This window comes from Helianthus annuus, chromosome 9, assembly GCF_002127325.2.
Source record: "Helianthus annuus cultivar XRQ/B chromosome 9, HanXRQr2.0-SUNRISE, whole genome shotgun sequence".
In the NCBI taxonomy this organism is placed as follows: domain Eukaryota; kingdom Viridiplantae; phylum Streptophyta; class Magnoliopsida; order Asterales; family Asteraceae; genus Helianthus; species Helianthus annuus.
In genome coordinates, this window is record NC_035441.2 from 3,323,689 (window position 1) to 3,348,891 (window position 25,203).

The window sequence follows — 25,203 nt, forward strand, 5'->3', positions numbered from 1 at the left end:
GAGAACTCAACCTCGGGAAAGGAGAAACCTACCCATCATTAACTATCAGAATTACATCACATCCAAACGGCGCTACAGGAACCAGGGTCATTTCCTCATTAATGAAGTCTGACAAGCGCCACTACAAATCTCAAGACCAAAGAGAAAAATACCCACTCTTACTGCCAGTTGACGTCATTACATGTCAGAGCATGATTACAAAGTCACGTTTTTTCCCTTTTCCAACAAAATAAAGCTTCCAAGAGAAGATTTTTTACGTCTCGCGCCCAAAGAGCATTTCCTTCTCATAAGTCCAGTGCTCCACTTATTTGCATAAGTACAGCACTAGACTGGGGGGACTTGAAGGGGTAAGGTCCCAAAAACCTCATAAAAAGGATTTGAGACCATACCACAAACTGGCCTTTCAACCTTTTAACCTTGCGCGGCCGCGCATTGGTCTTACAAAAGGGAGAAAGTAATCAACAATTTATAGTCGCGCGCCCAAAGGAAAGCATAAAATCCTTGCGCCTTCTTCCATTAGCAAAGGATTAAAATCCTGAAGATCAATACTTCCGCCCAAATATCCAAACTTGGATATTATTTTGCCCAGACTTGGGATTTATACATCTGTGTCCACACAGTAAGGTGTCACACTAGATTACAGCAGTAATCCTCTAGAAAGAATATGATCGTGCACCACCCAGACGGTTACAACCGTCTGGACACGTGTCATTACCACAGGCATCCCTGAAACCACAACGAAAGCATGCAATTGGAGAATGATCTCCACTTAATCACTTTCCACATGGCAATCCCCCAGCCATAGATCAAACCACGATCCGTGTGCATTCACATCGGATCGAGGCAACTTGACGTAGGATCAAAGAACTTAACGGAAGAAAATATAACTGCTACGGCGTTAGCATCTTCCGTCATCTTTTCAATAACAGGTTTTCCCTCCCAAACTCCCGGTTATAAATACGAGAACTGTTCAGGTATAAACTCAGATCACACTCACTTCTCAAATACTTTCTCTTCTCCATTACCAATACTTATTCTCACACCGGAGTCGGGTCAAGGAGAGAACCCTCTTCTCCCCTTGGCAAGGCTAACGGTGCTCTTTTTTGCAGAATCACCGGAGAAGAAGTTCGGCAGCAACTGAATCAACCGAGAGAGAGCTAACCCTTTTATGCGGATTCAAACCCCCTAGATATTTCGGTTCCGACCATTTATCTAGTGTTTCTTCAAGTGGTTAGTTATAACAGTCCTTATCATGATCAGCTGTTATAACCACTCCATAACCCTTTGAGAGGAAGCGAGTGTCCGTCTATTCAATTGAGAGGAGTCATTGCATTACATCCCTGTTGAAAAACAGAATTGATAAAGTTAGGGAAAGTAGGGTTGAAAGTCCCAACAGTTGAGGATCTCATTCTACAGCTTCGATAAATTCAGGGGTATTCTCAAATAATGGTTCCTAGATGTTTGAAGACTGACAAATGTTTAAAGAAGCAGCGCTGAGATAGATTTGAAAGAAATTGTCATCATGACTTTTCTAACTTTTATTTTGACTTTAATTAAGAGAAAATAACCGTCAATTTGAAATTCCCATTTTTCATATTTCAATGTCCAAAGATAAATAAATTAGCACTAATTACTGATTTGATATGCAAGAAATTGTCATCAACAGTTTTTTTTTTTTATTTTAACTTTATTTTTTATCACCAAAACAATGTTGGAGGAACTTTTATCTCATTGGAATGTAACTATTAGATAAAACGGTAATTTCATTGTAATTCTAGTTTTCATTTGATAATTTCATTCTATCATTAATTAACAACATCAATAATAAAAATGTGAGCAGTGACTGTTTTTTAGGGAAACCACTAATGGTCAATATCAGTGGATGTCAACAATAAAAATGTGAGCAGTTGCTATTTTTAAACTATCAGTGGATAGCCAACAGTGATTGAAACACTGACGTTTGGTCAGTCAGTGGTCAACATGAAGAATGAAGAAACAGAGGTTGTCTTTCAGCAGTGGACAACTTTTAAACACTGATGTGATAAATATAAACACTGAAGTGATATGACATCTAACAACCTAACAGAGTATAAAACACTGATGTGATAAATACTGTTACATATAAACACTGTTAACATAAACAAAGGTAGAATATCAGGCCTTAGGTACATAAGTGCGTGTCTTTAACAGGGCTTTGTCTTCAACAGTGGATAGGTCTCATCAGTCTTTAAGTCCATCAGCCTTTATAAGGAGCAGTGGTTAGTTATAACAGTCCTTAGCATGATCAGCTATTATAACCACTCCATAACCCTTTGAGAGGAAGCAAGTGTCCGTCTATTCAATTAAGAGGAGTCATTCCATTACATCCCTGTTGAAAAACAGAATCCATAAATTTAGGGAAAATGGGTTTGAAAGATGATAACCCAACATTGGAGGATCTCATTCTACAGCTCCGATAAATTCAAGGATATTCTCAAATAATGATTCCTAGATGTTTGAAGACCGACAAAGACCGACAAATGTCCACAGTGCTGCTTCTTTGAACATTTTTCGGTCTTCAAAAATCTAGGAAGCATTATTTGAAAATAACCCTGGATTTATCTAAGTTGTAGAATGAGATCCTCAACTGTTGGTGATGCGTGTGTGGTGTGCTATATTTTTATGTATATTTTTAGCCCTTTTTAACCACTTTAGTCAAGTTTTAAATTTATAAAACACGATATTTACTAACACCAAACACACATATGGGCAAGTGCACCCATCGTGAATGTAGTATAGTGTTGGTAAGATACCGAGGTCGTCCAATGACACTAGAGCTTTTAATATCGGTTTATCCTCAACGTCCAATCAAATAAAAAATTTGGAAAAAGGTTTTAAACTAGAAAATAGAAACTAAAATACTGAAAATAAAAATAAAAATAAATAAACAGATAGAAAAGATGAATCACTTGGATCCGACTCGCCTTTAGTGTAACCTTTGATTATTTCCGCACTTTTTAAGAGATTGTCTTAGTTATTGTAGTAGGCCCCTCTTTTGAAGGTGACGTTACCCTCAACCCAGTAGTTTGAGTCAGCAAGGATACAATCCTAAAGGGTTGGATTATTGAAAGATAATTAATTAAGTTATTAATGCGTAATGTGGTAGGCCCCTCTTTTGAAGGTGACGTTACCCTCGGCTAAGTAGTCTGAGTCAGCAGGGATACAGTCCTAAGTAGCCGGGTTAAAGTTTTAATAGTAGTTTCATATGAGGGGATCAAAGAGTTTGGACCCCCGCCATCCAATACCATTGGGTATTGAAGGAGGTCCTACTAAATTTGACCCAGGTCCTTGCAAGATCTATACACTGAACAAGGCAAGACTCTTACCAAACCATTCCCTTAACCCCCGACCAGGTAGCCAACATATCTCCATATAGACCATGGAGATATGAATGGTGAAAATTTTTTATTTTATATAGACAGTAAAATAATGCCAAGACACCACGGATAAATGATAAGGAAGATTCACCTTCAACATAAGAAACTAGTTATTAAAGTCATTAATACATAACCAAATAAAAAGTGCGAAAAGATTAAAAATAAAAAGTATTACACTAAATGCTTGTCTTCACCAAGTGATGTAAGAGACTTAGGCAAACATGGCCTTTGATTATCAAGAACTCTTACGATCAATCTTGGATCCCGAGACTACTCACACACTCTATGATGGATGATGGTGGTGGATGATGGTGTTGTGGTGGTGGTGGAGTGTGGGTGAAGTGTGAGAGGGATGGTTTGCCAAGGGATGATTTGCAAGTGAGCCAAGCACCCCTATTCATAGCCTGAACAGAAGCTCGGGCACGGCCCCGTGTCCACCCCTCTTCTCTTTCTTCATTAATTGTAGTTTGTCTGCATTAGTTGACCACGCCCCCGTGTCCGCTGGGCACGACCCTGTGTGCAGAAGCGTATCTGTACTATCAAGATTTCCTCAGATTCTACGAATCTTAGAGTTGATCATGGCCCCGTGTCCGCTGGGCACGCCCCCGTGGTGGGTGATAGAAGCTTCTACAACTTTGTCTTTTCTGCTGATACTTGGGCACGCCCCCATGCTCATTGAGCACGGGGCGTGTTCAGCCTTCTGTTCTCTTGTTTTTGCTTGGAAAGATGCTGTCGGGGGGTCGGGCATGCCACGCTTGTTCCTTTTCTTGTATCTATGTTAGATTTAGCCGTCTTTTTGCTTCTTTTGTTTATTTGAGCTCATTTAATCCTGAAAATACAAAAGGAAGACAAAAACACACTTTTTCCAACATTAGTACTAAAAAAGGGTTAGTTTTATGCCACAATTGATGTAACTTATATGTTGCATTTTGTACACATCAGTTGGGTTATCATCTTTCAACCCCATTTTCCCTAAATTTATCAATTCTGTTTTTCAGACCTCCTAAAGCCACCTATCCGCTTCCAAAGAGATCGAGACAGCTTGAAGCATAACCTGGATTTGCTGTAATTCCACCAGTTCAGTATTTAATCTCAATATACCAACTCAATACAAATAACAAATATTTGGTGTGCTACAACTGTAAATAACTCCGGAAACAGATTTGAAACCATAAATATGGATTATAGAGATCTATGAATGAAACATGGGTGAATAAACCAACAAAACAGATTGTGAAAAACAAAAACTACAAACATATCAAAATCAATCTACTCGTAATCACATGGTACACCAATGCAAGCATCTGAATAAACAATAACAAATCAAAGATAATTTACCGATACTTACCGAAACCATAACTGGTCAGATTTATGTGCGGCTCTTAACTACATTCTATAGAATCTGTACATCTAACAAATACTCAAAGAACAAAGAAACAAACCAAAAAACATTCTGTAGAATCTGTACATTTAACAAATAATTAGAATGGCCATTTTTACCTTATTTCACAAATTTCATAATATGAAAAGAAGTAAAACATAGAAAAAATGAAACCAAACAACTGATATTTGTCGTTCGAATCTTTAAGTTGGTCGTCACAGTCCTACAACCTTTCAATGTCGTTGGAATCGGTCGGTGATGTCAGCAGCCTAACTAACAAACAACAGCAAACAACAATAGCAAGTCACTAATCAATCGACCTCAAAATCATATAGAAGCCAAAAATAAAATAAAATAAACCCTAACCTAAAACTCAAAATGGAAAAATGAAAAAATATATTCATAACTAACCCTAAACCTCAAATCTATTACAGCAAAACCATTAAATCGACCTCAAAAATCATATAGAAGTCTAAAAATAAAATCAAAATTAGATAAGTGAACATCAAAATTGAATAGCAAACCTGAGCAAAAATTAACCAAGAGAACTGTAGGCCGCAGAGCCGACAACCTCCGATCATCGTCGTCATCAAGTTCCCAGCGGAACCCTAACCGAAGCACAATCATAGGTAAAGACGCATGAAGATCGAATTAGTGAACAATGAAAACAAAGATTAACACTTATAGAATGGAAGTTATTGATAATCTAACCTTGATTCGGAGCGTTGATCTGAACATCGATCGGAATAGAGCAGAGCAAGAGAGAAAGTGGGGAAGCCCTAAATGAGCAAATGAGAGATGAGATAGATAAAAGAGGGGAGTGGTACTGTTGGGCGGGAAAAGGGAAAAAAGGTAGCCCTCATCTACTGACACGTGGCCCAAATAACTTTCATTTATTATATATAATAGATTGGAAATTATTAAATTATTTCGTTTATTTCATATCTTACTCAATAATCAACCAATGTTTTTTTTGAACGTCCAACGAAAATTTTATTCAATCATCAATAGACTAGCAGGTAACTAGTCAATACAAAAACAAAGCAAACCAATACTTTTACAGCTCATAAAACAGAGCCTGTACCAAAACTACCATCCCACCTTATTCAAATTAAAACCCTTCTAAACCTCCCACTCCAGGCCTGCTTGTTTAGATCTGTGTTTAACCCATAGATGACTAAAGGTCGTCACTTCCCCAATGACCGACTGAATCGAACACAGAGCTTGTTCGAAAACTCGAGCATTCCTATGTTTCCAAATGCGCCAGAAAGTCGTTAAAACCACCGCGTGAAGAGCTTTTTTGTACTTACTTGATCCGGTCATAAATGTATCTATATCCACCAGGTCTCTTATTCCAAATGCATAAATCGGTTGGAGCTTGCACCATTGGGATATTACTGACCAAACGGATTGAGCGAAACTACACGACACAAAAACATGTTCAACTATTTCTGGGACTTCCCCACACGTGGGACATAAAACAGATGGCACGAAAATATGTCTATTCATCAAGGCGCTTCTCGTCGGTAGGCGGTCAAGTTCTGCTCGCCACACCACTATTCCCACCTTCTTCGGAATCCAATTGTTTCACCTGCTTACCCATTTGTTACATACGTTCAGATGTTCATGAACTGTTCACGAGCACATGTCGAACACGAGTTTTTGTTCGTGTACATTTGTTAAGAAATTTCAGTTTTCGTGAACACTAGTCATGAACACAAACGAACATTAAACTTGAAATAAAAAAAAATAGTTTTTTTCTTATAACGTCGAATTTCTTATGTTAGGCCACCACACTCCCCAAATTGGAGAGCCATGTTGCCCCACCCTAGCCAGACTATGTTGTCTTAACTGAGCCCACAGTGGCATCAGAGTTTGGCTTGGGCGTTCCCCCGGAAACCGTAATGGCCGACTGCCATTTGACAGACGTTGTGCCACCACCAGAGTTGAACACTCTCTGGCGTAACACACGGTGGGACGAAAACCCGGGTGGGCTCGGATAGAACGTGACACTAGTTAGACTCTATCTATCATTACCTAAGCCACCAAAGTGACACAAGTGAGGACTAAACTTGGGTCTTCATTGGAATGTTCTCAACCACTAGGCCACAAGTGGTGGATTAACAATTAGTTATATTTCGAAGATAGGTAGTTGTAACATATCCATTTTTTTATCATATAAGAGTTATAGGTTGTTTAAATTTATTAACCACTAGTAACTAGTTTTATTTTGAAAACAATCATTCAACCCATATAGTTTTAAAAACTATTTTTGGTTGGAATGTTTGACTAATTAATTGGCTTATATATGTGTGACATTTTTATTTTCTATATTAAAATAAAGTATATAAAACTTATATTATTAGACGGGTAGATTACGGGTGAGTTGAATGTTAGAAATATGAAGTACCTAGACGGGCCTAGTGACCGTATAATAATTAAATTATAAAAAATACATTATATTTGAACCTACTCCGTTTTTAATGAAACTTGGTTCAAAATGTAGATAAGATTATTCTTGTTCTAATGACATATTTATTGTTTTATAAAACGTTATATTTTAGAAGTTATAAGCGCCAATTAAGTGAAGCAGCTAAATTAATTATAATATATAAATAATAATAATAATAATAATAATAATAATAATAATAATAATTAAACAACTAAAAGTAGTGCATGTGTGCTACGTGTGGTGCGCAAATTGATACATGTGTGTGATTTGTGACGTGTGCTTGTCATATTAAATGATGCATGGAAAGAAAGTGTGTAGGTGGATGAAGTTTTCGTGGACTCCAAGCTATTGTGCAAGTATAAATAAGATTATTCACCTTCTATTTTCTTTCACAGACCCTCTCGATCTCGATCTCGATCTCGCGCTCTCTCGCTCTCTCTCTCTCTATATATATATATATAGGGCTTGGTTAGATAAGAAACCCCTTCTTTTTAAGAAAACTATGGAAACCCATTCTGAACCATTAATTAGCTTACATCTAAGTTGATCAAAGGCCATGATTATTTTGGTGTTAATAAAAATAAAAGGAAATACAAAAGACTGCCAACTTGTACCATCCAAGGGCATTTTCGGTAGGTAACATAAGCATTGGGAAGACAGAAACCACTGCCATGCAGTAGCAGTCTAATCAAAGAAGTGTAACAAAATTCAAAAATCTCTCTTCTTTTCCATTTTACTCATTTCTCCACTCCTGTTCATATTTCTCTCTCGTCCTTAACCCTAACACAATTCAAAAGGTTTTCTTCTTTACCATTCATAAGAATCATTGAAAAGCTACTCCCCCCAAACCCTAACACAGAAGCCGATAGTGTCCAGCTTGAAGAATGAGGAAGTCGTTCATAATCTTGTCGTCGTCGTTGAAGCTGAAACGCTTACGGAAGATTCAGACTTCAAACAAAAGGTTAGTTTGTTGTTATCCGTCATGTCCAAGTTGGTTTTCTTCAACGGATTATAGGAAAAAGGCACCTGAGTTAGTTTTTTTTTTAAATATGTAGGACTTCGAAACACAAGTTAGGGCAAAAAAGTTCTGGTAGCCCTAGCGTTGTGATTTTATCCGAGGAACCCAAGCCCGGTCCTTCCAAACAACGATCTGACTTTGGTCCGACCCAACGGGAGTTAGGTTAGAATTTTTATGTTTCTGAACTCTTAACATAGTTCAAGGTGATCTGTATGTTGATAGTGTGTTGGATATGAAATTGGGCATAACTGAATTGTGTCGGATGCCTTGCAGTTTATGATGATGCCGATAGTGTGTCAGCAAGCCATGGGAATAGACAGAAAACAGGTAACGATTAAGCAATAATATTGTTTATAATTTGTATAAAGTATTGTTGCGGTTAATCGTCTAACTTACGAATGTATCGGTGCTAAATGAAGGTTGTGTGGAAAGCAGACGGGGACATAACAAAAAGAACATGGGTAAGTTCCTTTTTGTTGCAATAGAGGCTAGTTGCGTATCCAGATAAATCTCATTAACATGTTTAAACTATAGGGAAGAAAAGCATTGTCGGGGATATTTTCGGGTGTGGAAATAAAAGAAAACGTGGTTAGTTGCATACTGTTGGCTTCTGTTAACATGTGTTAGTTGTGCTTGATCCTGAAAACGCATTAACATGTGTTAGTTGTGCTTGATCCTGAAAACGCACTAACATGTGTTAGTTATTTTTTAAGCCCTTCAAAAATGTGGATGTTATGAATGCAAAATTCTTACATGTTATCATCGGATGTTGCAAATTAGACTAATTGTTTGTAATGTTGTTGTTTCGTATAAAATGTTATTTTAGTAAGTAGGGCAGACGTGACGGCTTCATCGAAGGGCGGAGCGTTAAAGACCAAAAAGAACAAGGGTTCTGATGAAAATGGGAAAGGTAGAGCAGGGAAACCGAAGGTAGTTGGTAAGAAACCGGAAAAGGTTCAGAAAGCCCGCAAGCGAGCAAAAAAGGATGAATTTCCAGGCATAAGGACAAGATCTGCACCATTGCAGTTTTATAAGTGTGTACGGGCATTGACAGAACAACAACGTGACGCAGTCAGGGAAATGGGCTTTGGACGCATGCTAACTTTCAGCGTTGATGGTTTGCCGGCTAAGTTAGCTTATTTTGTTGTGGACAATTTTAATCCAGATAAAATGTTGATATGTACGCCTGCCGGTGATATCAAGGTGAACATGAAAGTGATACATAAGTTGTTAGGGATTCCGACTGGTGGACAAAAGTTTAGTTCGATTGGTAAGCTGCCGATGCTGAGTGATGCCATTACGGATTGGAGGGCGAGATACCCGGGGGCAATGGTGCCGCCGACAAAGATGGTGAAAATGATTGATGAGTCTGATGGCGAAGACAGTTTCGATTTCAGGATGGATTTTGTAATGTGTTTTGTGGCAGTGCTCGTGGATTGTCATAAACAAAGTTGTTTACGGGAAGAAATATTGGAGTATCTGGATGAAGAGATGGACTTTGCAACAATAGACTGGTGTGACTTTGTTGTAGAAAAGCTGAGAACTTGCAAGGATACATGGAATCGGCTTGACCCACAGAGTTTCTTTGTTGGTCCTCTAGCGATTCTGATGGTAAACAACTTTAAATAACTTAGATAACTAACATGTGTTAGAATAGTTGATTATTCCCTTGCTGAACGTGTCGTTGTTTCTTGTAGTTGTTGTACGTTGATAGCATTGAGTGCACGGGGATGGAGGTAGACAGTGCGGTGTGTCCTTTAGCCTTTTGGAACTTGAAAAGATTGAGAGAGAGAGAAAGGCTTGAAATCCTTGCGGGTGGGTTTGGAACAGGACGGTTTAAAGGATTAACACGTCCCAGAAACTATAACGTGGAACACTGGGCAACTAAAGAGGTAAAGTTAGATGCTCTAACATGTGTTTTTTGCAATTAGTATATGTTCATAGTGTGCAAAAAAATGTTAAAAAACTATTCTCAACAGGAGAGGTTGACGATAGTACGACAGTTAATAAACGTGACAAAGAAGAACAAAGTCAAAATTGAGGGTATGTTAGATTCGCTATTGGTGGAGAGCCATGAAGACGAAGAAGTACAAGAGTTGAAGGCAACGTTTGATAGTTTGTTTGAGAAGAAAGATAGTGAAAGGGAGGATCACGATGATGCGGTAGATTTAGCGTCACACAAGATCAATTCGGTCTTGGAAGATTTGAGAAATGATGAAAAGAATCACATCAACGAAGGAGAGAACGCTGGTTAGTAACTGTTATTGTTTGTGTTATTTAGTTAAATTTTTTGAAATCCATTGATCGTTGTGGGAACGTTTTCGTAGGGGATGGCATCGATGATGATTTTTCGGATGGGTCACCAATAGCGAGCTTGTACAGGAAGTCGCTTATCCGGCAAAACAAAAAAATCAGTAAAAGTAGGCTGAAATCAGTAGGATCTTCAGCGATAAACTTCGATGACCAAGAAGGTGTGCTGACGATGTTTATGAAATGAACACGGAACCACGTGTTAAATGTTATACATTTTGTGTTGGTTATCATTGTTAATTGTGTCACTGTAACACATTTTGCCGGTGCTTCAACCTGTAATGATTGACAAATTTTTTTTTGGATGTGCAGCTGATGTTCCGGGGCAATCATTCGTAAATGATGGTGTTGAAGACTATGCTGAAAAGATGGAAGATGGTGGAAAGTCGGGTGAGGTGCGGAGATCAGCAAGACTTGAGAACTTAAAGCATGTTAGGGAGACAGAAGAAGGGTTTGTGACGCCAAAAAGGAGAAAGACAACTATGCAGATTGGTGGACAAGGCACGGAAGGTGGCAAAGAAAAAGGTAGATTATTACATGTTATACCCATTTTAAGAGTACGTTTAAACCGAAAAAGAGTTTATGTACCTTTACTTTACTGTATGTTATGGAATGATATGTCTACTGTAACACACGTCAAGGTGTTAATTATCGTATAGTATAACCTTCCCTTGTGGTTGCAGCAGATGGGGCGGGGGAATCATGCGTATTTGCTGATGGAAACGAGTGTACCGGAGCGCTGGAAGGAGTTATGTCGGCGCGGGTAAGGAGATCTCCCCGTCTGAATAAGTTGAAGGATGCTCCAGAAACAAAAGCAAGCTTTGTGACCCCGAATTGCCAGAAGTCGAAAATAAAGATTGATCGTGGAAAAACGGATGGTGGCAACGAATCAGGTAATATGTAACATGGGTTAGCAGTATCAACATACATATAGATTTTGAATTAAACGCGTAGTTTGTTGCTTCTTAACCTGTAGTACCCTCTAATATGGGTACGTTACTGAAACCCATTTAATATTCATGTGATGTTATAGGGTTAAGCAAGACTAAGAAGCAGCTGGAAGAGAGAGAACTGAGGTTTAGTGAACTTGGGCAAAAAACAAATGAAGTCGGGGAAGGTGATAAGAGTGTTCATGATGCTGGTAATTCAAGTGGCGGTGACTGTAGTGTTGGTGGGGCCGAAGAAAATAAAGGAGCAGGAGGGGTGGATAAAAATGATGCTGAAGAAGTGCATAAGCCGCTGGGTTTAATGCGTGCAATACTGCGTATTAAAGCAGCAGAAGTGCAGGGTGCACGTGGTAGTTCCCGTACCCCTTTAATAATGCCTGACTCTAAAAGTGTGCTTTGTTACTTTATTTTCTTTAACATACGTCATCTTGTCTGCACAGATTACCGTGGTCTGGACATGCAGTTTGTTACACGTGCTGAACATAGAGTGAATACAGACAATAAAGTGGCTGCGAATGACAATGATGAACAGAACACCAATCTTGAAGCGAATGACGTCAAAAAGGATGAGATTTACGAAGAAAGGTTTGTTTGTGATCAAGAGGTGGCCAAAATGGTAGAGATGGAGGCCAAGGATAGGAAACAAGATGAATGGAATGAGAAGGAAGGTAAGCTTCGGAAACCGTTTTATTTGTTTAGCCAGGCTTAGCTATGTGTTAACTCGAAAAATGTTTATGCAAGTACAGATCCTAAGATTGAGAATGAAGTTAGGGCTGCATCTGATGGAAAAAAAGAAGAGAGTGGTGGCGTCGTTTTTTCAGCTGCGGAAGGTGCTGTTGATGATAAGGACGAACAGGGGGTTCTGGATGGCGAAGTCAAGGGGGCTGTTGATGAGACTGACCGTGTTTTTAACGGTAAGTGTTTAAGGTTTTTCTGGTAGTAAGTTGTGCATGGGATGTAACAGCATTGTGTTATGCAGCTGCAGAAGGTAAGATTGAGCATGATGGGATGCGTGCTACTATTCTAAATATGCAAGGGTGCAGTAGCGCGGGGGTAGATTTAGTTTCGGGCGACGGTATTGAGAGGGCCCATGTTGTCGATGGAAAAGGGAAAGCGGCTGAAGAGGTCCCTCCTGCGGAGAATGACGGTAAGGACTTTCATGCTCTAACATGTGTTAAATGGTTTCCCCCATGTATCATTTAGTGAGTTAACACGTGTTAGGCATACATACAGTGTGCGAAGGCGAGACCGTTTTTTATGAACGAAATTTAGATGGCCCGAATTGGAGCCTTGGGATGACACAAATTGGGAGTCAAGTCGACGTGTCACAGGAAATTGGTACGATATAGCATTAAGCAAACTTAGTATGGATGGGTTAGTTCGAGTCATATATAATATACTTATTTGCATTAAACGTGCAGGTTGCACAAGTGGGAAGATGGATGACATCCCTCGGACAGAAACCGAACGTTCTGGTGAGATGAAGCACATTCATTTATCGAATCAAATGTGTTGTAATTGTTTATGCGTTACATCAGCTATTTATTTTATATGTGTTAGGCGATATGGAGGCTACCACAGAATTGAGCATGGTTATAATGGTAGACCCAGTTAGCTCCTATGACCCGGCCATTGCAATCCACAAAGGTCAAACTGGGCTGGGATCTTGTGGGGGTGATATGTATGAGGTGGAGGACAATATTCCGCTTGCAAACCGTGTTCGCATGTTGGCTGAGTTGGGGGCACAAAAAAGGAAACTCCCCTTCAGAGAGAAGGTGGTAGCGGAGCCAAACAGATCACCTTACTATATAAGGACTGTTGACATGGGCCATCCAATTACTAAGAAGGAGACTAATCTGTGGGAGTACATATACGCTGATGAAAGCCCAATGCACCTTTTAAGTGGGTTTTGTCGTAGGAAGCGGGCAATGGAGGCAAACGTGTAAGTAGAACTGCAACGTGGTTTCTTGTTTTATAGGAATAGGGTAAACCATCAACAAAGTTCCACACTATATAATTGGTTTTTTTTTACCGCATGAGGGAACAGGGTTCGTCGTCGGTGGCTGATGTAGATAGTCCGATACACATGTCTGTGTAAGTAGGGGCGTCACCGTACGAAATTTTAGTAACACAGTAAATTACATATGTTAAAGTATGCAATTTAATTTATGATTTGTACACCTGACACCAGGGAGTTGCTGTTTAGAAGCCCTACCCATGTACAAGCGTCTCGGTCTATGTTCAAGAGTTTAAATGTTGGCAATGAGGTCTCGGATGGTATCATTGACTGTTGGGCGGAGGTGCTAAACTTCCAAGAGAAAAGAAAATCACGGGAGGCTTACAGTAGGCAATTCTTTGGTACTAAAGTTGTGGTAAGTGTCATGTATATATAGATTACAGTGTGTCATAGTTTTGACCTTATTAATTTCTCTGTTATGCTTAAAGTTTCCATGGATGCTCACATCTGAGGAAGGCGGAGTTGAGGCGCGGATGCACAAGTTTCGGCTTGGGATAAAAGGTGCGGTTAACAGAGTTGATTACGTTCCTGATTTCCGAAATCAAGACATTGTTTTCTTCCCTATATTGGAGCACAAACACTTTTACTTGCTAGTGTTTGAGTTACGCGACCCCGGGATTTATGTCGTTGATAATGACAAAGCCCGACAAGGTCAGTTGATAGAAGATAGTGTCTACTACCTACACAAGGACACAGCGTATAAGATCGTAAGTTACAAAGCTAGCATGTATAAAAAATAAGTGTGATAACACTGGCAAGACTGCTTTTTTTTTTTTAGAATTACCGACCATGTCTTGTGTATGCGTATGCAGAAAGATATGTTTGTGCAATATCTGCGGGAGGTTGGGAATCCACGAGCCGATGACATAGAGTACTGCAACATCCAGCGTATGCCGGTTCCTTGGGCGACCACCGCAAACACAACTGATTGTGGGGTCTTCTTGATGCGGCACATGGAGTGCTATATGGGGAAAAACCAAAGTTTTAACTGTGGGTTCAGCACGAGTGGGGCGAGGAAGATGGCGGAGGTGAGAAAGTTGAGAAAGAGGTATGCGGCGCACATATTATCTTCGGAGGTGAATGTGCTGCTGCCCAAAATCAAGGAAGATTGCCGAATAGAGTAACACGTGTTAGGGTGGCTAACACATGTTACTGTAGAACAATTGTGCATTAATTTGGCCAGCTATGTTTTTTGGAAACATGTAATGAACTTTGATGGATTTGGGGATTTTGCTTTAAACGTAATGCGGGGTAGGTGTTTTGTTGGGTATGGCATCGTCGCGATGTCTTTTTGGGGATACACTATATGTATTCAATATGATGTTTAGTTAGTTGGTAATTCTAAACTCTGAAGATTATTGATGTGTTGTTAAATGGCGTAGAATAGTATTAATCTAGTATATTGACGTAGTTTATAATGTTATATTAGAAATTGTTTTGTAACATTATAGAAAAACAAAAAAATGCTGCTTCCAAGGGGAACAGGCTTTCTAAACAGGTAGTACAAATATGGGAAATTGGGGAAAGTTGTTGGCAGAATAGTACAAGCATATGGGTTGGGGTCTATAAAAGCAACTTTATTGGGAAAAGGAACAATTGCTTTTTATCACCTTTTGGTCACATCAAAAGTCAAGTCACAAAAGACTATATGAAATGTAGACAGGGAACTCCTCTATAAGTATTGGAGGGAAGAACCAAATTAATATTCTGTAATACTTCACCACTTCAGTTAACCATAACCTGGAAGATGTCCCAAAAGTCTTTTAATGTGATGGACCCGTGTGAAGGTAAGGTTACGGCTAGCCAACCAAGCATGGAGAAGCTCAAACAAAAGGGGAAGGAAGCATGTGAGGGCCGGTGCGGGGAGGTTAACGAAAGAAAAGGGTCTAACCAGAATGGAGAGGACGGGAAAACTGGAGTAGCTTCAGGTGAAGATGCTTCAGAAAGCGGAACCAAAAACGTAACTGATGTAGCTGGTGTGTCGCAAGATCCATCAGGCCGAAGGGAGCACGTTGTTCCAGATGATGAAAAGTTGAAGGGGCTACCAGATGAGTTGGTTAGGTTGCTGACGGATCCAGACCATGAAATGTGTGGCTGCCCGTTGTGTCCATACTCACCCGAAACAATCCAGTCCTGGTGTTACCATGACCCATGGGAGGGTGAGCGCAGCCCGTCTCCTGTGTACTTTCATGATGAGGAATTTCCCACACCATGATTAAAAGCTTGTTACAAATGGAGGATACCCATGGGTAGTTAGTATGCTGAAAATGGTTGAAAATGTGTTAACCTGATGACCTTATGTTGTAACAAAACGACATACGAATGTCGTCTTGTTTGTGTTTTATTTTTTTTTTTTCTTTTCATGTAACCTAGTAGTAGAATGTTTGTTTAAGTTGCTTGAAGTCTACTTCTATAACCTGACGTGGTTTAATATATATGTTGTTTTTATGTGGTTAACACATATTGTTTTGAAACTTTCAAGATTACAGACCCAAAGCATTACGTGAACTAACATGTGTTAACCATGTGTTTTTATTCCAGATTGGGTGGTTAGCAAAGATTGTTTTGATGCTTTCAAGTTCACAGACCCAAGCTGCTTTTTTTATCCAGGTTGTGTGGTTAACAAAGATTGTTTTGATCCCTTCAAGTTAAAAAGAGCAAATCATTATGGGAAATTAACATGTGTTAAGCATTTGTTTTTTTTTTTTTTTTTGCCATCGTAAAAAAAATAAAACACAGAAAAACAGATATCAAAATGCAGATAATCTTAAGATAAACCGCTTAATAGACCACAGCGGTCCACGAATGATCTTCGGGCTAAGATCACAAAAGTGGCCAAAGGCCATAGAGTTTCTTACAATCCTATTTATAGTTATTGGGACGAAAATAGTTCCACCTTCTTACACACGTAACAGAGAATAGCAGGATGATGTCAAAAGACTATTACATGTGTGTAAGAAGGCCAAAATGAAGAGTCTCCCATGACATAGTACTACATAAAAGATTTTAATCAGATGATCAGTCGCCAGTGGCGGTCTGCCTTTGTTGTTCAGCAGCTGCCTTTGCTGCTTTCATTGCAGCCACCTTAAGGCAGTTGCGTGAGTCGTGGTCGTCGACATACAGACCACAACGCTTGCATAAGCGAAGCTGCTTTGGACGTTTTGGTGGTTTTGCTTTGGCCTTCTCACCGGGCCCAGAAATGCGAGTATGAGTACCACATCCTTTATTGCGTGCAACTTCTGGATTAGCAACTTCGACTGGAATGTTGATTGGCTGCCCAACTATTTCTTCCATTTGAGACTCATTTGATTCATTTTCAGTTGTTGACAACGGTTGCCTGGAAAGAACATTGATCTTGAAATCCCTGAGTTGGTCAACCAATTTTGCCAACGCAACCTCATCGGTTCTAGCAACATCAACGCATTCAGTAACGAGGTCGAGGATTTCATTCCGCATAACGGACGGTGCGTGTGGGTTAACTCCGTATCGACTGGAAATTGAAAAAACATGTTTGGGGAGGGCATCTCGGCGCCACCTGTCGTTTATGTATTGTGGTGGAATCCTTTCAACATTTTTCAAGCGATAGACACAAAAGACATGGCGACACAGATATCCGATACGTGTGAAATTCCTGCATGAGCAACTGGCCGATTGATCCACATTGTTATACGTAACCTGATTTGAACATAGACAAAAAAAAAAAGAAAAGCCCTTTAGATGCAAAATATGTTAGAGGATGGGGAATAATGAAATTGCCTAACATGTGTTACCTGATAGACGTTTGTGATGTTGTTCCTTTTATCCAAATGAGTGACGTCTATCAGAAGACTGGAATCGCTGGTCTCGCTTTGGTTTGTGATGTAGCATAAAAACTTCCCTTTAATTATTTCTTTTTGAACTTGGGCGAAAACAGCGTTTGTGTAAATGGCGAACGCGTGTTGTTCTATCGCTAAATCAGTATTACCAGTGAACATTGTGGAAGAGGTTTTGAACTCCGAAACACGTTGACGATATCGTTGGCTGTCTACCCTAGTTTCAAAGCACATCATAAATTGTACAACGGTGTTTGCGCTTGTTGAGTTAACCTTGAAGGCAGCGTTAGAGCTTTCGCAGCGGGAGGTGGTCTTCATCAAGCAACACATGGGCAGTTCTCTAAAGTAGGCTGGTACCCAGAGATGTTTGATGTTGTACATGTCGTTCAACCAGCTGTGGTCTTGAAGCCCAAATGTTTGTAGGAGGTCATTCCAGCGGGACTCAAACGTTTCAGGTTTGATATAAACATTCCAAACCAAACGATGAATGCAGGACCGAAGATCAGTGTTATCGAGCACATCGGCAGAGATCTGAAAAATTTAATAGTTATAACACGAGTTAGATTAAAACAGTTTGAGAAGACATATAAAAATAGTGTTATGTTGAATAACACATGTTAAAGGTTAACAAACTTATGTATACCTTGGAGGGTAGTTTTTTCATTATATGCCACATGCATAGACGGTGTCGTGATTCGGTAAAGACCATAGGAACAGCTTGTAGCATGGATGGGTCTTGATCACTCAGCACGAGAGTTGGTTGAGTACCGTGTGCCTTCAAGAAAGCCTTAAGCAACCACACGTAAGATTCAATTGACTCGGTTGATATCAAACCCGCTCCAAATGTAACACATTAGAAATGATGATCCACACCCGTGAATGGCACAAAAACCATCTTGTACCTGTGAACAAAAAAATTGATTTGATGTTAACAATATGAACAACCTTTTTGGGGTTAATATTGGATACTTGGGGATCAGGCCTAACATATGTTAGAGAGGGGGGGGGACTAACCTGTTTGTGCTGTAAGTTGCGTCAAACGCTAGGACATCGCCAAAAGCTTTGTAGTTAAGCTTTGAAATCTCATCAGCCCAGAATACAGAGGACAACTTTCCGTTTGATACAGTGTAATCAAAAAAGAAGTTGGGTAGGTTGTCATAACGCTCACGCAAGCGTTCAAGGAAAACTTGTGCGTCGCGTTCACCAATAAAAATTCGCAGCTGGTGGCTAAAGTTTTTAAAATCGACCGGTGTCCCATTGACATTGTGATGCCCTCCTTTTAAAGCTACAAGACATCTATAAGACCTCATTGGTCCGATGCGGTTTAGACTCATGTTATGAATGAATTGTTTCGTGGAGAATGACAGTTTCCGTGATATCTTGCTAAGATCACGGTTGTAACTCTCAACAAGTTCATGATTATGAATATCATTGAAACTCAGAACTGTGTATGAATCGTTCGAGATCGAGACTAGTATGCTTGCCTTACAGTCACACCATGTGAAGGTGGTCCTCCGGTGCTTAACAGAAGATTCATCTAGGGTATCAAAAGTCCTCTTTGGTTGGGGTTTTCCATATTTTGAGCATCGGAGATACTTGTGTGTGGGAATTCCATTCCAGACTTTAGTTTGCCCTTTTTTTACAGAAAAACCTGCTTCAAGCGCATAAAGTTCATACATGGAAAGAACATCCTGAAAGGTTGGATAAGTTTTGCCACACACTGATATGAACTTATCAGCGACATTAGGAATCCAGTAACGGGTTCCCTGAGGGGTATCAAAAACAAAGTATGGATTCGAAGGACATGTACCATAAAACGAAAAAAGTTATGAATCTGCAATAAATGGCATGACAAAAAAGGTTATAAATCTGTGATATGAGAATAAAGTGGGCTCCCATTGTCCATTGTACAACCATCTAACTGGCCGCGTGATGATTCAGCAAACATAGAAGGACCATGAGATGATCCAGAAATAGCAAGAGTCATGGCCTCCATCTGGGAATCTTGGGATGCTACATGTGAACATTATGGAATATGTTTGAACAATGACATATCTGGTGAAGAAATAAAACAAGAAAAGTGTATAGAAAAAACAAACCTTCTTCAGTATCCATAACCTGGTCATCATTAAACGCGTTGTTCATGAAATTGTTGGATACCACAACATCCGGGGATCTAACAGGGGCTTCGGATGACCGAGAACAATCAACATGCATATAAGTGTATGCAGAAGCTTCGAATGGAACAGGTGAACATGGCCATGCAGAATAGGTTGGATTATTAGATTAAAAAGTTGTAAAAGACAAAAAAAAAACAGATCTTCTAGAACAGTTAATTGACATATATTGACAAACCTGGAGCATTAAATTCCTCATCGTTTTGGAAGTCGCTGCAAAAGAACCGGTTTGGGAAACTACGGACCGGCGACATTAATTCAGAGGTTGGTGGATTCGTCTCCATTGATATTAATGGAGATGCTTGCTACTTTGGTGTAAATATGAAGTTTGGTGTTTCTCTGATGAGTGATGAAGAAGAGATAAAAGGAAAATATGAAAAAGAAATATGGGGGAGAGTGAATGTACGATTTGATGGGTTTGATGGGCAATTAATGAAAAGGTCACCTCATAATTCTTGGGGGTTAAAGAAATTTACTAATATAACCTTGATGTAAAAGTTAAAATAAAGAGATCAGTGCAACGTGGCAACATGCTAGCCACATATATAGTTTGCTAAGTTTCCTAAAAAAATGGGGTTTTTTACCAAGCATTATCCTATATATATATATATATATATATATATATATATATATATATATATATATATATATATATATTTATTATCTACACTATAATAATAATAAAGCTCTGCCCTGTTTTAAGTGTTTTAACTCCCGTTCACTGATACTCTTTCCGATTGATCTGAAGCCCCATAACGCATGTCAAGGCTTTACCCGACTAAATTCGTTGGGGTTCTGTCTCGTGACATATGGATAAAGTTGAATTAGGGTTACTATACTTAACACGAGTGCATATATATATATATATATATATAGCTCAGAAGTTATACCCAAGATTCTACCAGGAGGCTTTCTAGTTGAACCTTAAAGTTACAAAGTGAGTCCATTCTACTTTTCTCACCGTTTGTGAGTCATTCTTCTTTTATCACATTTTCGCAATACAGTTATATTTAAAAATGCTTTTCAAAAACCCTAAATGTTTATTAGATATACTTACAGTGATTAAGTTTTTATATTATACAATAGTTGCTATTATGTGAGATTTTTATACATTACTTGACCCTCGTTACGATAGGCCAAAAAAAAAGTTAGCCTATAGTAGCATGACCACAGGCACGGGGAAATTATGCCTTAGTAGTCATAACTTATAACTAATATTATTTTTACATTACTATATTAAATTATTATACGTCATATTATTAACCTATAAATAAGCAACTAACTTGTGCTTAAGGTTGTTGTAACTTTAGCTTTGGGAGTTTTTCAAAAAAAATGGAATTTTCTTTTTTAACCTTGAAGTTTTAATCCTTGACAATTTAAGTTTAAAATTTTAATCTTTGTTTCCTTTTTAACCCTAGAGTTTTAATCTTTGACAATTTAAGTTTAAAGTTTAATCTTTGGTAATTTAACCCCTTTGATTAATTTGATTTTTCACTTCTAATTCAAAAGTTTCAATCTTTTGCGATTTAACCACTTTGATTTTTTTTACTTATGTGTTGTAATCTTGGATTTTGGGGGGTTTTCAAAGAAAAAATGGTTATTCATATAGTTGTTCCGTCGTTGTAACCTTGGCTTTGGGGATTTTTCAAATTTTTTCGCTTTATGGTTCATTCGAAATTTTGTGACATAACACATCGCAACGTGCGTCTTTGGTTTAACGTTTTTACGTTTCGTTCTAACGCGAGTTAACACGATGCAACGTGCGTGTGTGGGTGAACGTTTTTGCATCGTCTATTTTTTCCCGTTTGACAGGTTCAACATAACGTGCGCGTCCTAAATCGACTTAGTTATAACTAAAGAATCCCCGCCGCATTGCGGCGGGTCGTAATTCTAGTTTTATAAATCTTGTAACTTGAATGTAATATACTTAAATATATACTAGATTACTTATTATATTACAAAGACAAGTGTTTTGATAATTGATGAACAAGCTAGGTAGCTAGCTTATTTATAATTATCTGTCAACATAAGTTGATGGTTGTGAAGGAGCAATGTTAGGCGTTTGGGTTAAGACATCTAGCTAGACTAAGTTTGTCAAACAAAAGTTGACATGATGAATAAAATTAAATATAAATAATGAAAAAGAAAAAGGCTTAAACATATTATTAAACGTCATATATTTTCTACAAGTATAATATGTAATATACTAAATTATTACATGTTATATTTGACATAAAGGTATATCATAATAAAATAGGTCAAAATATAATATATTCTAATTTTAATTTACTAATATTATATTTTTAATCTTAGTTACGTTAATATATTACAGAATAATATCACAATTATTTAATTAATATATTATATTTGATAAAGTTATAGCTATTAATTTGACAGAAAATGATATATTTCATTTTCTAGGCTAATTGGAATTGTGCCATAGAAAATATATTTGACAAAGTAATGTCATAGGACACTACTTAGTTCAGAGTCACTAGTTGAAAGAATGATCAACAGTGATATGACCAGAAATTTGACCAGAGTCACTAGTTGAAAGAATGATCAACAGTGATATGACCAGAGTCACTGGTTGAGAGAATGATCAACAGTGATACGACCCCGTCACTAGTTGAAAGAATGATCAACAGTGATATGACTAGAAATTTGACCAGAGTTACTAGTTGAAAGAATGATCAACAGTGATATGACCAGAGTCACTAGTTGAGAGAATGATCAACAGTGATACGACCCCCGTCACTAGTTGAAAGATGATCAACAGTGATTTGACCACCGTCACAGGAATCGCCTAGCGGCAGATACTTTGAATAATAGTAAAATATAATTACTTGATAAATTCACTATTTGACAAAAGTGAGCCAATGAGTGATATGGCCACTGTCACATTAGAACTGCCACCATGTGACAAATACTGATTGAATTGGGTAAGTATAAACAAATATAAAAACACTTAATGCTGTAAAGTATAACAATATGTTTTTATAAAAAAATGGAATGAACTCACTAGTATTTATTACTGATAAAATGTTTTCAAAACGTGTTGCAGGTAATTTGTTATAAAGATAATAGAAGCCAGCTATGGAGCACTGAAGACTTAAATAAAATGGCTATAAATACCTGAATAAAAGAAGAAATTTATGTTTTATTTATTTGGGTCTATCCCTATAAAAAAACAATTGAATTAAATATTGTTTTTAGCCCATTTATTTAATATTAAAAGTTGGTGTTTTATAAACTCTGAAATTATTTCCTAACTACGATCCCGATGAAAGATTTTTCCGTTGCGTAATTAATAAACACCGATACCATCTGACTGGTTCACAACTTCCGCTCCCAGGGTAGGGTCGGGGGCTGTTACAGTAGTCAAATATAAACATTAAATATTAAATCAAGAATTCAAGACGCAAGAAATCTGCTACAAATACCATACGATAGATCAAGTTTAGTTAACTTTAGACATAATTGTCCAAAATTACTTGGACATATCCCAAGAAATGTCTTTAGTGTCCAATTTGTTGATATGTTTAGGGTTTACATTTTACAATTTATTTTATTCACCGGGGGGGGGGGGAGGGGGGGTTGTTTAATATATAAGAGGGAAAGTGAAATATTAAAAAACATTGAAAGCTTTTAACAAAGTAATATAAACAAACGAATGTAAACGAAAAACATAAACGAACATAAATGAACATATTATCGAACGTTCATGAACGCAGTCGAACGAGACCGATGTTCGTGTTCGTTCATTTAGTTAACCGAATAGAATATCATGTTCGTGTTCGTTCAATAATTAAACGAACTTCCCACCAAACGGTTCGCTGAACGTCCAATTCGTTTATAACCCTACATGTCATGTTAGTTTTACTTGCATAGTCATGAAATAAAGTTAGTAACTCAAAATTTAAATTTAGTAAAGACTAGCCATTCTCATTTTATTGATGTCTTTCGAATTGTTACAAAAAAGTTTCTTAAATATTTTTAAGTTAAAATGCATCATTACTACTTACAATGCATCAAACTATGAGCAATACCATCTCTAGCTTGAAGTGCATTTACTGAAATACCCCTACTACCATCCAACTCCATCTCATCATCATACAAATTAAACCTCAATTCCACATCCATTTCCTCATTATGCATCTCACATATGTTATGTAACACACAACATGCCCCTAACACCATGGGCAATTCTTGTAGTTTGACCTCTGTCCTCTTTTGCAAACAACCCCATCTCCCTTTTAACCTCATGAATGCATCTTTAGCTATCATTTGTAGTTCATCAAGTCTTTGGTTGAATGCATGTTGACTCCACGAGAGATTTTGATGTGTGTAGGGTACCAAGACCCAATCTTTTAAATAGTAACCCGAATTACCAACCACCCATGTGTTTTCTAACATACCCAATTTGGATCTTTGAGATAAAGCCGATTTTTCCAAGATTTGTTCGTCGGACAATGACCCCGGATACCCAATACAAACGTCGGTGAACACGCCTCGCGGGTCAACCAGACCCTGAACCGTCGTGGAGTACGACGGTTTTTGGTTTCTCTCGGTGTGTTTTCTGTTATAGTAAGATTCTTGATTGGTTTTCGGGGCGATTATGGATACATGGGTCGTGTAGATGGACCCATTGACATTCGGGATGCCTGATATGGACCCGAATGTTGTTTTAATTTCTTGTAGCCTTTCTTGATCAGGCCATTGGAGGTATTTAGGCATTAAAACACTTCGAATCGCGGCACAAACTTCAAGGACAAGTTTGTGACACGTGGATATCCCAAGCCCGAACAACGATGACACTGTCCTTAGAGGGTCGCCTGTAGCTAGACGGTAGATACATACTGCGACCCTCTGACGAGCAGGGATCGCCTTTCGAAGCATAGTATTCTTTTTCATGACGACCGATTCTAACTCGTCACAAATCATATTAAACGTTCCTTTACTCATCCTAAACGCTTTTCGAAACTCGCCATCGGAGCATTCGTCGCTATCGAGATACTTCCACCACCCCTTTGATCTCTCCTTCACCCACAGCCGCCGCCGCTGTCCACCGTCCTCCGCCGTTTCTCCGCCGTGAAACGTCGCCGGAGATTGATTTCTTCCTTTCCTCACCCTTCCCTGTTCCCAATCCCCCATTTCCGATGCTCTGTTTTCAAATTCCGAACTGGGTATTTCGAATTTCGAAGTGGGTATCTCTGTTTCATCAAGAACTTCAAGAATTTCACTCAAAGATTTGTTTTTTTCATCAATCTTTCGTCTCTTATTGACGGAAGTTTCACCATCATTATCGAAATCTTGGAAGAAACTGCAGAACAAAGAGTATTCTTCTGGATTCAGAAATGGAACTGAAGTGATTTCCATTGTGTGTGTGTGTTTATATATTGAAAAAATATGAAAAAATTGGGTGTGAAACTGTTGATTTGAGGATGAATATTTGAATTCTTTTGAGAAGGGTGTGAACTTGTGTATTTATACGTAGGAGATTGAGCGTAATAAAACGTGTGAACGCGGTTATGCAAAGATATTATCGTTTTAACCCTTGGAAATATGATGTTGTCGCTTTTTGGTCCTTGTTGTTAGGTGGTGGGTAGTGGAATAAAGGGAATAAAAAAAGACTTGGTATTGTAATGTTTGATATCATAATAATGTAAATTA

The 25,203-nt window shown here is 38.4% G+C and overlaps 2 protein-coding genes across 2 annotated transcripts; both read right to left on the minus strand.

The window, feature by feature from the left end:
* Positions 1-16,559: 16,559 nt before the first annotated feature.
* On the minus strand, positions 16,560-19,032 carry LOC110875158 (protein FAR1-RELATED SEQUENCE 5-like). The gene is made up of 5 exons (XM_035978095.1): positions 18,368-19,032; positions 18,246-18,255; positions 17,997-18,140; positions 17,312-17,884; positions 16,560-17,216 (listed from the first exon to the last, which is right to left on the minus strand). The coding sequence occupies exons 1-5, from the start codon at positions 19,030-19,032 to the stop codon at positions 16,560-16,562; spliced, it is 2,049 nt and encodes a 682-aa protein (XP_035833988.1).
* A 4,416-nt stretch (positions 19,033-23,448) lies between these two features.
* On the minus strand, positions 23,449-24,995 carry LOC110877035 (protein ANTAGONIST OF LIKE HETEROCHROMATIN PROTEIN 1-like). The gene has a single exon (XM_022125194.2). The coding sequence runs from the start codon at positions 24,907-24,909 to the stop codon at positions 23,548-23,550; it is 1,362 nt and encodes a 453-aa protein (XP_021980886.1). The 5' UTR covers positions 24,910-24,995; the 3' UTR covers positions 23,449-23,547.
* Between the last annotated feature and the right edge of the window lie 208 nt (positions 24,996-25,203).